The following is a 12,900-nucleotide window of genomic DNA, read 5'->3' as shown; positions in this document are numbered from 1 at the left end:
AAGGAAAGATGCTGATGAGGTTGCCTGTAGTGACTTGGAGGGTGTGCAGGGGCTGAGTGAGCAAGGGATGTTGTGTATCTAACTGACTGGGGCGTACGGGCATACGGAATCTGAAGACGGCCAGTGCCGATGCGAGGCAGTTCCTGTGTAATGAATATCATATTTAGGGTAAATATTAAGAAGAGTCGCGCGGCCCTATTTCCTGTCTTTTTTTCGGCCTCAACTCATAATGGGGACCTGGTGGGAAAGCGGGGTTTTCGGGTGGGGAAAGCAAAAATAGAGCCAGATACCGCCTCTTACCACCAAAAATAAACAGAGCTGCCTACTACTACTGCTGCTGCAGCTCTATTTCATATTTACCGGTTTAGTTAGGTTAGGATGCTAGCAGCAATACCAAGATCAAGAACATGGTGGCCATCACAGCAACAAAAACAGCAGCAGTAGTAGGCAGCTCCCTATTTATTTTTGGTGGTAAGAGGCAGTATTTGGCTCTATTTTAGCTTTTCCCACCAGGAAACCCTGCTTTCCAGCAAGATCTCGAACATTGTAGGGGGTAGGAGATGAAAAAAATAGGAAATAGGGTCATGCGACTCTTCTTAACATTTAGTGTTATGCCATCTTTTTGAAGATCGAACTTATCTAGTTAGATCTCTTGCTGCATGGTTTCCTGCATTACTCTCATTTCCTTTGTATCTTAATGCTCAACAATTTTTTTTTTTAATGTTTGTTTTCTTTTTGTGTGTGTGTATGTAAAGGACCTGTCTCATGGAAATGAGCACTATTTGATATATGAGATGCTTTTGACATTTATGATATTTTGTTGACAATATTTTGTTTGGAAGTACACCTGTTTTGAAGGTGTTACTATCTATAGTGGATCCAGACTAACTTGGTACTTGGCTGTACCTGTCTGTGCTATTGCAGCCTCAACCCCAGAGTGACTTGACTTGACCTGGGCCAGCAGGGTGCAGTCTGGGGGATTCACATGTCTAGGAAATAGGTGGCAGCAGTGCTGCATGGCCTTTATGTGTTGCCAAGTGTACTGAAAAATATACAACATTGTATAATCAAATTAAAAAAAAATAAAAAACATGCAGTTGTATATAACAACTTATAATTTTGGGATGAGTAATGCAATGGATTACAGTATGAGCAAGAGAGGGAGATCATCATGTGCCTGTCAACTATGAACATGACAACAATGTGGGACAGGTACAGTCAACACCCTGAGTACCAAGTTAGGCTGGATTCACTGTAATAATAATAGACCATACTGTGAGTGCTTAGAGCCCAGGCCCAGAGACCTTTCCATATTGCATACCATATCCTCTTGCTTAAAGACCTTGTTACATGATCTGTGATTAGGTGGTGATTCAGTATAAGAATGGAGAATGCATAGAGAGTGATCATGTTGATGTGCAGAACTGAAGCACCATCCTTGCTCAAGTACTGTAGTTTCTTGGATGATACAAAATTCTATCTGAACCATGCTCATCAATGAAACTGCTGAGAAGTGTGCTTGGCCCCCACCCTTGCTCACTGTTCATGTGACTAGGCCTCTAGGAGAACAGTAACTGCTAGCTCATCATTGAAAACCTTAGCAACCTGAGGAAACCTTGAACCTGAGCCAGCTAAGATATAGACAAGAATGTAACCACTGAGTGTAGACGCCGTCACGTCTATGAGGGATCAGGATGACAAATGACCCTGTTGTTTACTCGCTTTAATGTGGTTAACCTGTAGTGACAATTAATTTGACATCAGCACAAGTATTGAAATACAATAAAACATTCGCATGCACGTAAGGCACATAAGCATCATAAAGAGATAGCATTTCATTGTAATAAGGAGCGATGTGATAATAATATATGATGGTTTACACCTTAACAAGCAGTCAGAATAATAGAGACACAAATGCAATACATATATAATAATATTCAATATTCAGTGTACTTTGACTTAACCAAAATGCAACACTTGAGACTATGAGGGTTGGTGTTTGAGAGTCTAGGGTTTATGGAGAAAACAGAGTGAGTCATGACACCTCTCTCTGAAGCCTGGACACAATCTGCCCCCTTCTGAGGCTGATGGGCCAGATATGCGACCCTGACCCACGTAAACACAACCCTCACTACCTCTCTACAGCTAAGCTAGTTCTTCTCACACAACTTCAGTACAGCAATTAACTACTATAATGAATGCAGTTTCCTTAATTTCTACTCTTTCCTTAGTGTTACATATGCTTCGTATTAGTCTCTTGCCACCAGCCTCACAGAACCTTGTGAGGCGACACAGCTGGCGACTACACTGAGTAAATAAGCTGTGTGTGTGTTTATTTAGCTCTAGTATAGAGAATGTAGTATTTTCTTCAATTGATATACATTTTTTGCATTCATCACTTCTTCCTTTCATCCATTCCGCATCTATATTTACATAAGTGGAGAAAAAATTGTAGAATGCCTTTGTTTACTTCCTCTGTGTTACTTGTCAATTTATGTTGTACTGTAATTGTTTTCCCCTCTCTTTTCCATTTTCAATTATCAGAAGTCATATGTTATTCAGTCTTTCCTTACATGTCAAGTCACTCAGCCTTGGCATTTTCTTAATTGTTTCTTGGTATTTTTTTCAGTTTCTTCACATGTTTTCTGATATGCAGGGAACACAATTTTTTTATGTGACAATATCAGTCTTATCTTTTATATTGATGATTTTGTTTATACTTTATTTGTTTAGGAAGTAGAATGTCATTTTTATGTTCCTTAACATTTTATGTGTGTCTTCAAGTATTTATTTGTTCATTTATTTGTGTGGGTTCATTGATTTTCATTATTACATTATTTTTCTTTTCATGTATTCATGAGAGGTTTTTTCACTTTTCCCATTTCCATTACCTGAAATCTTGTTGTATCAAACTCCATTTTACAATCTTGTACTCCATTTGAATATATTATTTAAATAATTGCAGATTTTCAGTGTCTATGGGTCCTTATATCTTAGCAATATTGCATCATCAGCAGATACTTACATATTTGTGTCTCTATTGAAGCACAATTTGTATTTAATAGAAACATTGCTGGTGTCAGAACCAATGCCTGTTGTATTCTATATGTCACTTCTTTCCACTTCAATTTTTCATCTCATAATACTATTCTCATCTCTCTTCCTTGCAGGTATAGGAACACTTACTAATCTGGTATCATTGGGAACTTTAGGATGCTGGATGAGTGATCTTCCTAATTTACATATTGGTTAGGATAAAAATACACTGAACCCAACAGCTAACCATTGTATCCTACCTTTGAAATAGGCTGTAAATGAATACAATTTGGTCAATAATGAGAAAAAAAAAATCAAATGAAAATCAATTAAAATTTTAATGAAGCACAGGTGTTTCACAGACACACTGCTGTTAATTTTTTTTTTTCCTCAGAAGTTCAGTCTTGTTTATCATGAACAGGATACAGTATTTGCAATTTACATAAAAAGAAGCACTTCTTTATGTCAGTGATTATTAGATGAGTACTTGCTGGGTCAATGATGGTTTACATAGTACTTTTTTTTCTTCCAGTTTTCCACTTTCCTTTAATATCCTCCAGCATTTTTCAGATTTTCTAATAGGCTTTAATGAGGCACTGTGTGTGTGTGTGTGTGTGTGTGTGTGTGTGTGTGTGTGTGTGTGTGTGTGTGTGTGTGTGTGTGTGTGTGTGTGTGTGAGATGGTTGATCCAGCATCTTCATCCAAGCTGCCAAATACCTATATAGAAATACATGTATAAGGAAAATTGCATTCAAATGTGCACTTTTATTTCAGAGTGGAGACATAATGGGGAATCATCTGGCTGGTATTGCTCCATCACAAATCTCACCAGTTGAGACATACTTGTCTGATCTTCCTGACATCCAGTATGAATCAAGGTCAGTGGACTATAGTTTAAAATTTGACATGATTAGGTAAATATTGAATGGATTTGCTTTATAATGCAACTCAGAAAATTTTGTAGTATTTGAAATAAGTGCTTACAGCTGTGTAAAATGTTTTGGGTCTGTAGGATCACTGCTAATTGTAACATAACTACTGCTTTACTGAATGCTTGTGTTAGTGTAACAAACACCACTATGATATATCTACAATCAGGTTTCCAAACATTTCACATTTCAGCCTTGATACTGAATATTAGATTGGTCACCTTTCCCATTCCTACTTTTCTCCTTAGCATGGGTACACCACCAACCACCAGTTTACTGGCTCCCATGATTTTCAAGCCTTGCTGGCATAAACATTTTGTTGAACCAGTGGATAATTCATAAACAGACCTCATGCACTTATTGTAGCATGGAGGTTGACAAAAAATATGCATCTGTTGTGAGACGAGTTGATATGATATATAGATTTAAACATAGCAAAATAATGTACCCATTAAATTTTATTCAGAGCTAACTACTTACCAGAAAATCTGAAGGTATAAAGAAAAATGCTGCTGCTCCACTCTTATTTGGGTCCATCTACAGACTCACCTCCAGTGTTATTGCTTTGTTTTGTAATGTATGTCGGTGATATTAGCGTAGTATTTTACTATCCTGTTGCTGTTGAATTATAATTAAATTAAGTTGAGATGTTTGTAAAAGTTTTCATGGGGATTTTTCTTGGGGCACACAACAAGATAAAATTGTAATGTATTCATATGTATTAAAAAGTTCTTTTAATGTTACTTGATGCATAAAATGTAATGTGTTTGTTGGAGATACACCTCCAGGAAGATGATACATCAAGGTTCAAAGAAATATCTTATTACTGCCAGCAGGCAGCGAAGGTTATTTCAGACCCTCACGATGACACGAATCACTTATTGAATCCGTTTGAATCTGGCTGGATCTGCTTGAATTCTGTCAAAACCTGAAGACATACATTAATGATCTTAGACAATATTCTATATGAATAATTTGTGTAATTTTTTTTTATTTTATTTTTTTTATGTAGGAGGGACATTGGCCAAGGGCAACAAAAATCCAATAAAAAAATGCCCACTGAAATGCCAGTCCCATATAAGGGTCCAAAGTGGTAGTCAAAAACTGAAGGATAAGTGTCTTGAAACCTCCCTCTTGAAGGAATTTAAGTCATAGGAAGGTGGAAATACAGAAGTAGCCAGGGAGTTCCAGAGTTTATCAGAGAAAGGGATGAATGATTGAGAATACTGGTTAACTCATGCATTAGAAAGGTGGACAGAATAGGGGTAAGAGAAAGAAGAAAGTCTTGTGCAGTGAGGCTGTGGGAGGAGGGGAGGCATGCAGTTAGCAAGATCAGAAGAGCAGTTAGCATGAAAATAGCGGTAGAAGACAGCTAGAGATGCAACATTGCGGCGATGAGAGAGAGGCTGAAGACAGTCAGTTACCAGAAAGGAGCTAATGAGACAAAAAGCTTTTGATTCCACCCTGTCTAAAAGAGCAGTATGAGTGGAATCCCCCCAGACATGTGAAGCATACTCCATACATGGACAGATAAGGCCCTTGTACAGAGTTAGCAGCTGGGGGGGTGAGAAAAACTGGCGGAGACGTCTCAGAATGCCTAACTTCATAGAGGCTGTTTTAGCTAGAGATGAGATGTGAAGTTTCCAGTTCAGATTATAAGTAAAGGACAGACCGAGGATGTTCAGTGTAGAAGAGGGGGACAGTTGAGTGTCATTGAAGAAGAGGGGATAGTTTTCTGGAAGGTTGTGTCGAGTTGATAGATGGAGGAATTAAGTTTTTGAGGCGTTGAACAATACCAAGTTTGCTCTGCCCCAATCAGAAATTTTAGAAAGATCAGAATTCAAGCGTCCTGTGGCTTCCCTGCATGAAATGTTTACTTCCTGAAGGGTTGGACGTCTATGAAAAGATGTGGAAAAGTGCAGGGTAGTATCATCAGCATAGGAGTGGAGAGGACAAGAAGTTTGGTTTAGAAGATCATTAATGAATAATAAGAAGAGAGTGGGTGACAGGACAGAACCCTGAGGAACACTGTTAATAGATTTAGGGGAAGAACAGTGACCGTCTACCACAGCAGCAATAGAACGGTTAGAAAGGAAACTTGAGATGAAGTTACAGAGAGAAGAATAGAAGCTGTAGGAGGGTAGTTTGGAAATCAAAGCTTTGTGCCAGACTCTATCAAAAGCTTTTGATATATCCAAGGCAATACCAAAAGTTTCACCAAAATCTCTAAAATAGGATGACCAAGACTCAGTAGGGAAAGCCAGAAGATCACCAGTAGAGTGGCCTTGACAACCCATACTGGCGATCAGATAAAAGGTTGTGAAGTGATAGATGTTTAAGAATCTTCCTGTTGAAGATAGATTAAAAAATTTTAGATAGGCAGGAAATTAAAGCAATAGGACGGTAGTTTGAGGGATTAGAACAGTCACCCTTTTTAGGAACAGGTTGAATGTAGGCAAACCTTCAGCAAGAAGGAAAGGTAGATGTTGACCGACAGCGCTGAAAGAGTTTGACTAGGCAAGGTGCAAGCACGGAGGCACAGTTTCGGAGAACAATAGGAGGGACCCCATCAGGTCCATAAGCATTCCGATGATTTAGGCCAGCAAGGGCATGGAAAACATCATTGTGAAGAATTTTGATAGGTAGCATGAAGTAGTCAGAGGGTGGAGGAGAGGGAGGAACAAGCTCAGAATCGTCCAAGGTAGAGTTTTTAGCAAAGGTTTGAGTGAAGAGTTCAGCTTTAGAAATAGATGTGATAGCAGTGGTGCCATCTGGTTGAAATAAAGGAGGGAAAGAAGAAGAAGCAACGTTATTGGAGATATTTTTGGCTAGATGCCAGAAGTCACGAGGGGAGTTAGATCTTGAAAGGTTTTGACACTTTGTTAATGAAAGAGTTTTTGGCTAGTTGGAAAACAGACTTGGCATGATTCCGGGCAGAAATATAAAGTGCATGAGATTCTGGTGATGGAAGGCTTTAAATACCTTTTGTGGGGACCTTCTCTATCATGTATAGCACGAGAACAAGCTGTGTTAAACCAAGGTTTGGAGGGTTTAGGTCGAGAAAAAGAGTGAGGAATGTACGCCTCCAAGCCAGACACTATCATCTCTGTTATGCGCTCAGCACATAAAGATGGGTCTCGGACACGGAAGCAATAGTCATTCTAAGAAAAATCAGCAAAATACCTCCTCAGGTCCCCCAAACTAGCAGAGGCAAAATGCCAGAGGCACCTTCGCTTAGGGGGATCCTGAGGAGGGATTGGAGTGATAGGACAAGATACAGATATGAGATTGTGATCAGAGGAGCCCAATGGAGAAGAAAGGGTGACAGCATAAGCAGAAGGATTAGAGGTCAGGAAAAGGTCAAGAATGTTGGGCGTATCTCCAAGATGGTCAGGAATACAAGTAGGGTGTTGCACCAATTGCTCTAGGTCATGGAGGATAGGAAAGTTGAAGGCTAGTCCACCAGGATGGTCAGTGAAGGGAGAGGAAAGCCAAAGCTGGTGGTGAACATTGAAGTCTCCAAGAATGGAGATCTCTGCTGTAAAAGGGAAGAGGGTCAGAATGTGCTCCACTTTGGAAGTTAAGTAGTCAAAGAATTTCTTATAGTCAGAGGAGTTAGGTGAGAGCTATACAGCACAGATAAATTTAATTTGAGGGTGACTCTGTAGTCGTAACCAGATGGTGTAAAACTTGGAAGATTCAAGAGCGTGGGCACGAGAGCAGGTTAAGTCATTGCGCACATAAATGCAACATCCAGCTTTGGATCGAAAATGAGGATAGAGAAAGTAGGAGGGAACAGAAAAGGGGCTACTGTCAGTTGCCTCAGACACCTGAGTTTCAGTGAGGAAAAGAAGATGAAGTTTAGAAGAGGAGAGGTGGTGTTCTACAGATTGAAAATTAGATCTTAGACTGCGAATGTTGTAGAAGTTAATGAAGAAAAAGTTGAGGGGGGTGTCAAGACACTTAGGGTCGTCGACAGAAAGGCAGTCTGACCTGGGAACATTTATGGTCCCCTCCCCAGATGGGGACTCCGAGGCTGGTGTAGGAGTCGCCATGATAATTTTGAAATTTTTGAGTGAAGGGTGTGTGTTTTATTAGGTGCTTGTAGTTTTGTGTGGAGGAAGAGAGTTGTCTTTAGAGGGCAGGCTGTGACTGCCCCCTTGTGTTGTGAGACACAAAGGGAAATGTTCAGTGAGGTCACAACTGAGTTTAATGATAAGTTCATGGCACCCCCTGAACGGTGCTTTAGACCTCACTGGGAGTAATTATACAGTAATTAATACAGGTATGATTCTGCACATTATTTATAGGATAATGTATTCTTACACAGACAATTGTTACACTTACGTGTTTGGGTCTTGGGGTAATCATTAAGTAACGTGCACGCCCTTTCTGACAGGTGCTCTAGGTAGGTCTATCTACTTCTGTCTCTGCAGCAACACACATCCTCTCTGCACGAGTGTCCTCAGCAGTGTCCCTATCGTCCTCAGTTACTGCCTGGGTTCCTACCCTGTCTATCGTTATCCATTAGCGACGGCGATAAGGCTGGCCTCATCTTAGCCTCATGTCATAACAAGCATCCTTCATCTCCTTACATCAACAGTACCTCAACACTGACCGTACAAGGAATTCGCTGACTTAGGCCTTGTCTTGGTCCTCGCCCTGATCCCCAGGTCCTTTCCTTCCTCATCGACAAACTTGCTTGCACAACAACAACTTCTTTCACCTGCTTGCTTGTAACAGTCTAGTCAGTTCTGTTATAATCTAAAGTTTACAGAAAATATAAGTCCAATACTAATGTTACTCAGATGTGGCTTATCAAATAAATTGAAGACATTGGAGGTGGGAATTTTGTGTACAAACATTCATATTTATGATGTTTTGCATTTTATGACTGTGATAGCATATTGGTCTTTTGCCTAACAGCTTCAGAATCAAGTGTTTTCAGCTGCTGCCTCTGCTGCTGTCTGGTTTAAACACATTTGTAAGCTGTTATCATTATTTTGTCCTGTGATCAAGAAACAAAGTATGGGAGATACAAAGAAGAGGAGTAAAATTTTTTATTTGGAGAGGCCAGCATCAGTGCCAAGTGAGAGACAGGCTGACTGAGCCACATCTCACTCAGCAATAAGGATACAAGAGCTACCATCCAATCAGTAATGAGGTTACAAAAGTAGCTTAGGATTTTAGTTGCAAGCTAGGAATAAGTTAACTACAGTGAGGATTTTTCCAGTGTGTCTTACAGAAATTCACAGGAATTTAATTAATTCTTAGTGTGATGTTACAAGAAGACCAAAAGTGCCACCTATGTTGAAGGAGAAATCTAATCAAGCTTACTATTCTAGGTAATTTAGTTTTTGTAAGTCACAGAGATACTGATTACTAAGTTTTGGTTGATTTCAGTTTGGGAAGCACCAGGTTCCTCAAGGTTGCCAAGTGTAAGACATGGGAAGGTCTTGTAGTGGTGAAGGTGTTTGTTATCCATGACCCAACGCTACAACATCAGCTCTTCACATATAAAAAGAAAATTGAAGATGTCTCAACAAAACTGATAACAGCACCCAACTGTCTGCAGTTTCAGTACTTGAAGGTAAATTTAGCTCTTTTGTTTTTATTTTTTTTTTGGTAATTTGATTAGGATAATAATGATTTCTCATCATTATTAGCAATAAATGCATCTTTTTGATAGCAGTTATATTATGATAGCAGGTCCATCATATTATATAGATGCACTTTTCATATCATAGAAGTTGATTGTCCCTTAATTAAGAGCTATTTATCTATTCCTATCATGCCAGTCTAACATCCCCTGCATAGGAGAATGGCCAAATAAGGTGGTCATATGCACACTATCTCATAATCACACCAACAAGCATTCCCAAAGAATATAATCAAATCAGATGTCATTAAGGCTTCTAGGTGGGAGAAGAGTAATCTTCATCAACCACACTGCATTATTCCCACCATTTCCAGATCTGTCCACATCAGAACCTGACAGTACAATGGAATTAATTTCCCCCAGCAATCCTTTATAGACCCATCCAGTTTCTCAGTTCTGACAGCTAATCAAGCTTTAAAAGAAAAAAAGAAAAAAAAGTGATCGGACAGTGAACTATCAATTAGAATTAATATTGAAACGGTAACAATCTATTGTTTGTGTGCACTTTCACTGTTCTGTGTCATGAGTGTTCATGCTGTTCATTGGTTTAAGAAAGTTATGAAAATGTTTAAAGCTCAAAACAATTTTCTTTTAAAGTGTATGGTGGTTAATTTTGACTGAAAGAGTTTTTAGAAACTTTGTCTTTCAGGTAACAGAGAAGGCTGGATTGATGATCAGACAATATGTGAAGAGTAACTTGTATGACAGACTTTCAACAAGACCCTTTCTTACTTGCATAGAAAAGAAGTGGATTGCTTTTCAGCTTTTGTATGCTCTAAAGCAAGCTCATCAGCAGGGGGTAAGTTGGATGCAACATTTTGTTTGTAGATAATTTATCATGATTGTGAATTTTCAAGCATTGTTAAAAAAATGCATTTATGAAGTTTTTATTATCTTTAGTTAAGAATTTGGATGGATTCTTTATTGAGTTGCCCTGATAGAGTTTAATGTAATGTGATGAATATAAACATGCAAATGAAAGTGAAGTCACAGGTTTCAGTAGCTTCTATTTACAAGACACTGTGGAGTTTTACTTTTGAATTTAATACACAAACAGTAAACATGTAAAATGTTACTCAGAACATATTTTTTGAGCATGACTTTGTTGAAGCTACTAATATGAGATGATCACTTGAATGATGAAAGAATATTAAAGGAGTACTAGTAAGAAAGTTGTCAGTAGAGATGGAGCATTTGGACAAACAAGAACAATGGTTGCTGGCCTCCTCTTTATGGGGTTCTTCTGTTGGGGAGTGGGACATTAGAGAAAGAAGTAGATAGTATGAAGGTGAAATGCAAGGACATGAGCATATTACAATTTTTTTTGTGGTCATTATTGTTGAGGGGAGAGATTGGCATCAGAATATAAGTAGATACATTAATAGATTAAGAAATAGTTGATTGTTGTATTTATGAGTATTTTAATTACTTAAAGAAATAGTTGATTGTTGTATTCATGAGTGTTTTAATTACCTGTATGTACTCATGTTATCATGTTGAAGTTGTTGGGATAATTTTGATTTCCAACCAAATTACATGATGATTGTGACATAGGAAAGATACTTGTAGCAAAAATTATAGGATTCTTGTAGGTTTGACTACTATGTCCATATATGAGTCACAAAAGTCTCAGAATTTATGTACATGTCAACTCTCTCGTATCACACAACATGTACTTTGTGCATGCATTGGCATAAACATAAACAGATTTTGAATTTCATTCTGTATGTAAGCCCCATTAAATAGAGTTGTTATAGCATTGGTATTAATCAATATGATTAATTTATTTAATAAAATATTTTAGATATATGTATCTTTTTTTTTTAATGTAGGAGGGACACTGGCCAAGGGCAACAAAAATCCAATAAAAAAAGCCCTCTGAGATGCCAGTCCCAGAAAAGGGTCCAAAGCGGTAGTCAAAAATTGAAGGATAAGTGTCTTGAAACCTCCCAGAGAAAGAGGTAAATGATTGAGAATACTGGTTAACTCTTGCATTAGAGAGGTGGACAGAATAGGGGTGAGAGAAAGAAAAAAGTCTTGTGCAGCAAGGCCATGGGAGGAGGGGAGGCATGCAGTTAGCAAGATCAGAAGAGCATTTAGCATGAAAATAGCAGTAGAAGACAGCTAGAGATACAATATTGCAGCGATGAGAGAGAAGCTGAAGACAGTCAATTAGAGGAGAGGAGTTGATGAGACGAAAAGCTTTTGATTTCACCATGTCTAGAAGAGTGGTATGAGTGGAAACCCCCCCCAGACATGTGAAGCATACTCCATACATGGATGGATAAGGCCCCAGTACAGAGTTAGCAGCTGGGTAGGGGGCTGAGAAAAACTGATGGAGACGTCTCAGAATGCCCAACTTCATAGAAGCTGTTTTAGCTAGAGATGAGATGTTAAGACAGTTAAGGCAGTTGCTGGAAAATTTAGTCTAGCTATATACATTGATGTGAGATCAGAGCTATTTTCAAAAATGTTTGTGCAAACAGGTTTACCATGGTGATGTGAAGCTCGAAAATGTTATGGTATCTTCATGGAACTGGCTGTTGCTGGCTGACTTTGCCACCATCAAGCCCACAACATTACCAGAAAATGACCCTGCAGACTTCACATACTTTTTTGATACATCTCGCAGACGGACATGTTATCTTGCACCAGAAAGGTTTGTACATTGCATTTCATGCTTGATAAGTAACACTGGTGGATGGTATGCACCCTTATTAATCAAAAAACATCAAAAAATTATATTATTAATGGAAATTTTCAAGAATATGTGGAATTACTATTAAATGGTTATAACCAAAGAGGCCAGTATCATAATTACAATAAAATATATCGTGATACCTTAGCCAGTAAATTGCAACCTCATTAAGCATAAGAAAATTCTTAGCCATCTAAGATGTACAGATGTCAGCTTAATTTCAGAAACCACTCAAGTTTCAAGTGATGCCTGCTGACCTCAATGTTTAAATTACCCTTAAAGCTTGATATTTGTATAGTTTTGAATGTGCTTAATTTCAACAAATGATAAGGTGCTCAAATTATTGGTAATTTACTGAGAGATTACTATATTGCCAGCCATTGGAATAACAAATTTTCATTAACACTCATTAATTCACCAGGTTCTCAGGTGCTCTCCAAACTGAGTCCCAACATGCAGTGATGGATGTAAAAGATAAAGATGTCCTCACACCAGCTATGGATGTATTCTCTGCTGGGTAAGAACATTATGTATGCTTATGAATGCAGTGTTGATGTTACCTCTGAGATAACTGCTCT

The 12,900-nt window shown here is 38.5% G+C and overlaps 1 protein-coding gene across 5 annotated transcripts in view; it reads left to right on the top strand.

Moving 5' to 3' along the window:
- LOC135110913 (phosphoinositide 3-kinase regulatory subunit 4-like) overlaps positions 1 to 12,900 on the top strand; it is a 67,498-nt gene that overhangs the window by 10,830 nt on the left and 43,768 nt on the right. For 2 of the 5 annotated variants that reach the window (XM_064023573.1, XM_064023572.1), the window contains exons 1-6: positions 1 to 168; positions 3,811 to 3,914; positions 9,369 to 9,555; positions 10,274 to 10,423; positions 12,111 to 12,283; positions 12,744 to 12,839. The exon at positions 1 to 168 is cut by the window's left edge and continues 66 nt beyond it. In XM_064023573.1, the coding sequence (XP_063879643.1) occupies positions 130 to 168; positions 3,811 to 3,914; positions 9,369 to 9,555; positions 10,274 to 10,423; positions 12,111 to 12,283; positions 12,744 to 12,839 (749 nt within the window). In that variant the 5' untranslated portion in view covers positions 1 to 129. Of the gene's footprint in view, positions 169 to 450; positions 472 to 3,810; positions 3,915 to 9,368; positions 9,556 to 10,273; positions 10,424 to 12,110; positions 12,284 to 12,743; positions 12,840 to 12,900 lie in introns of those variants that run through there. The other 3 variants (XM_064023576.1, XM_064023574.1, XM_064023575.1) reach the window with 2 other exon arrangements.

This window comes from Scylla paramamosain, chromosome 21, assembly GCF_035594125.1.
Source record: "Scylla paramamosain isolate STU-SP2022 chromosome 21, ASM3559412v1, whole genome shotgun sequence".
Taxonomy (NCBI): Eukaryota; Metazoa; Arthropoda; class Malacostraca; order Decapoda; family Portunidae; genus Scylla; species Scylla paramamosain.
This window is presented reverse-complemented; position numbering and strand designations above follow the sequence as displayed.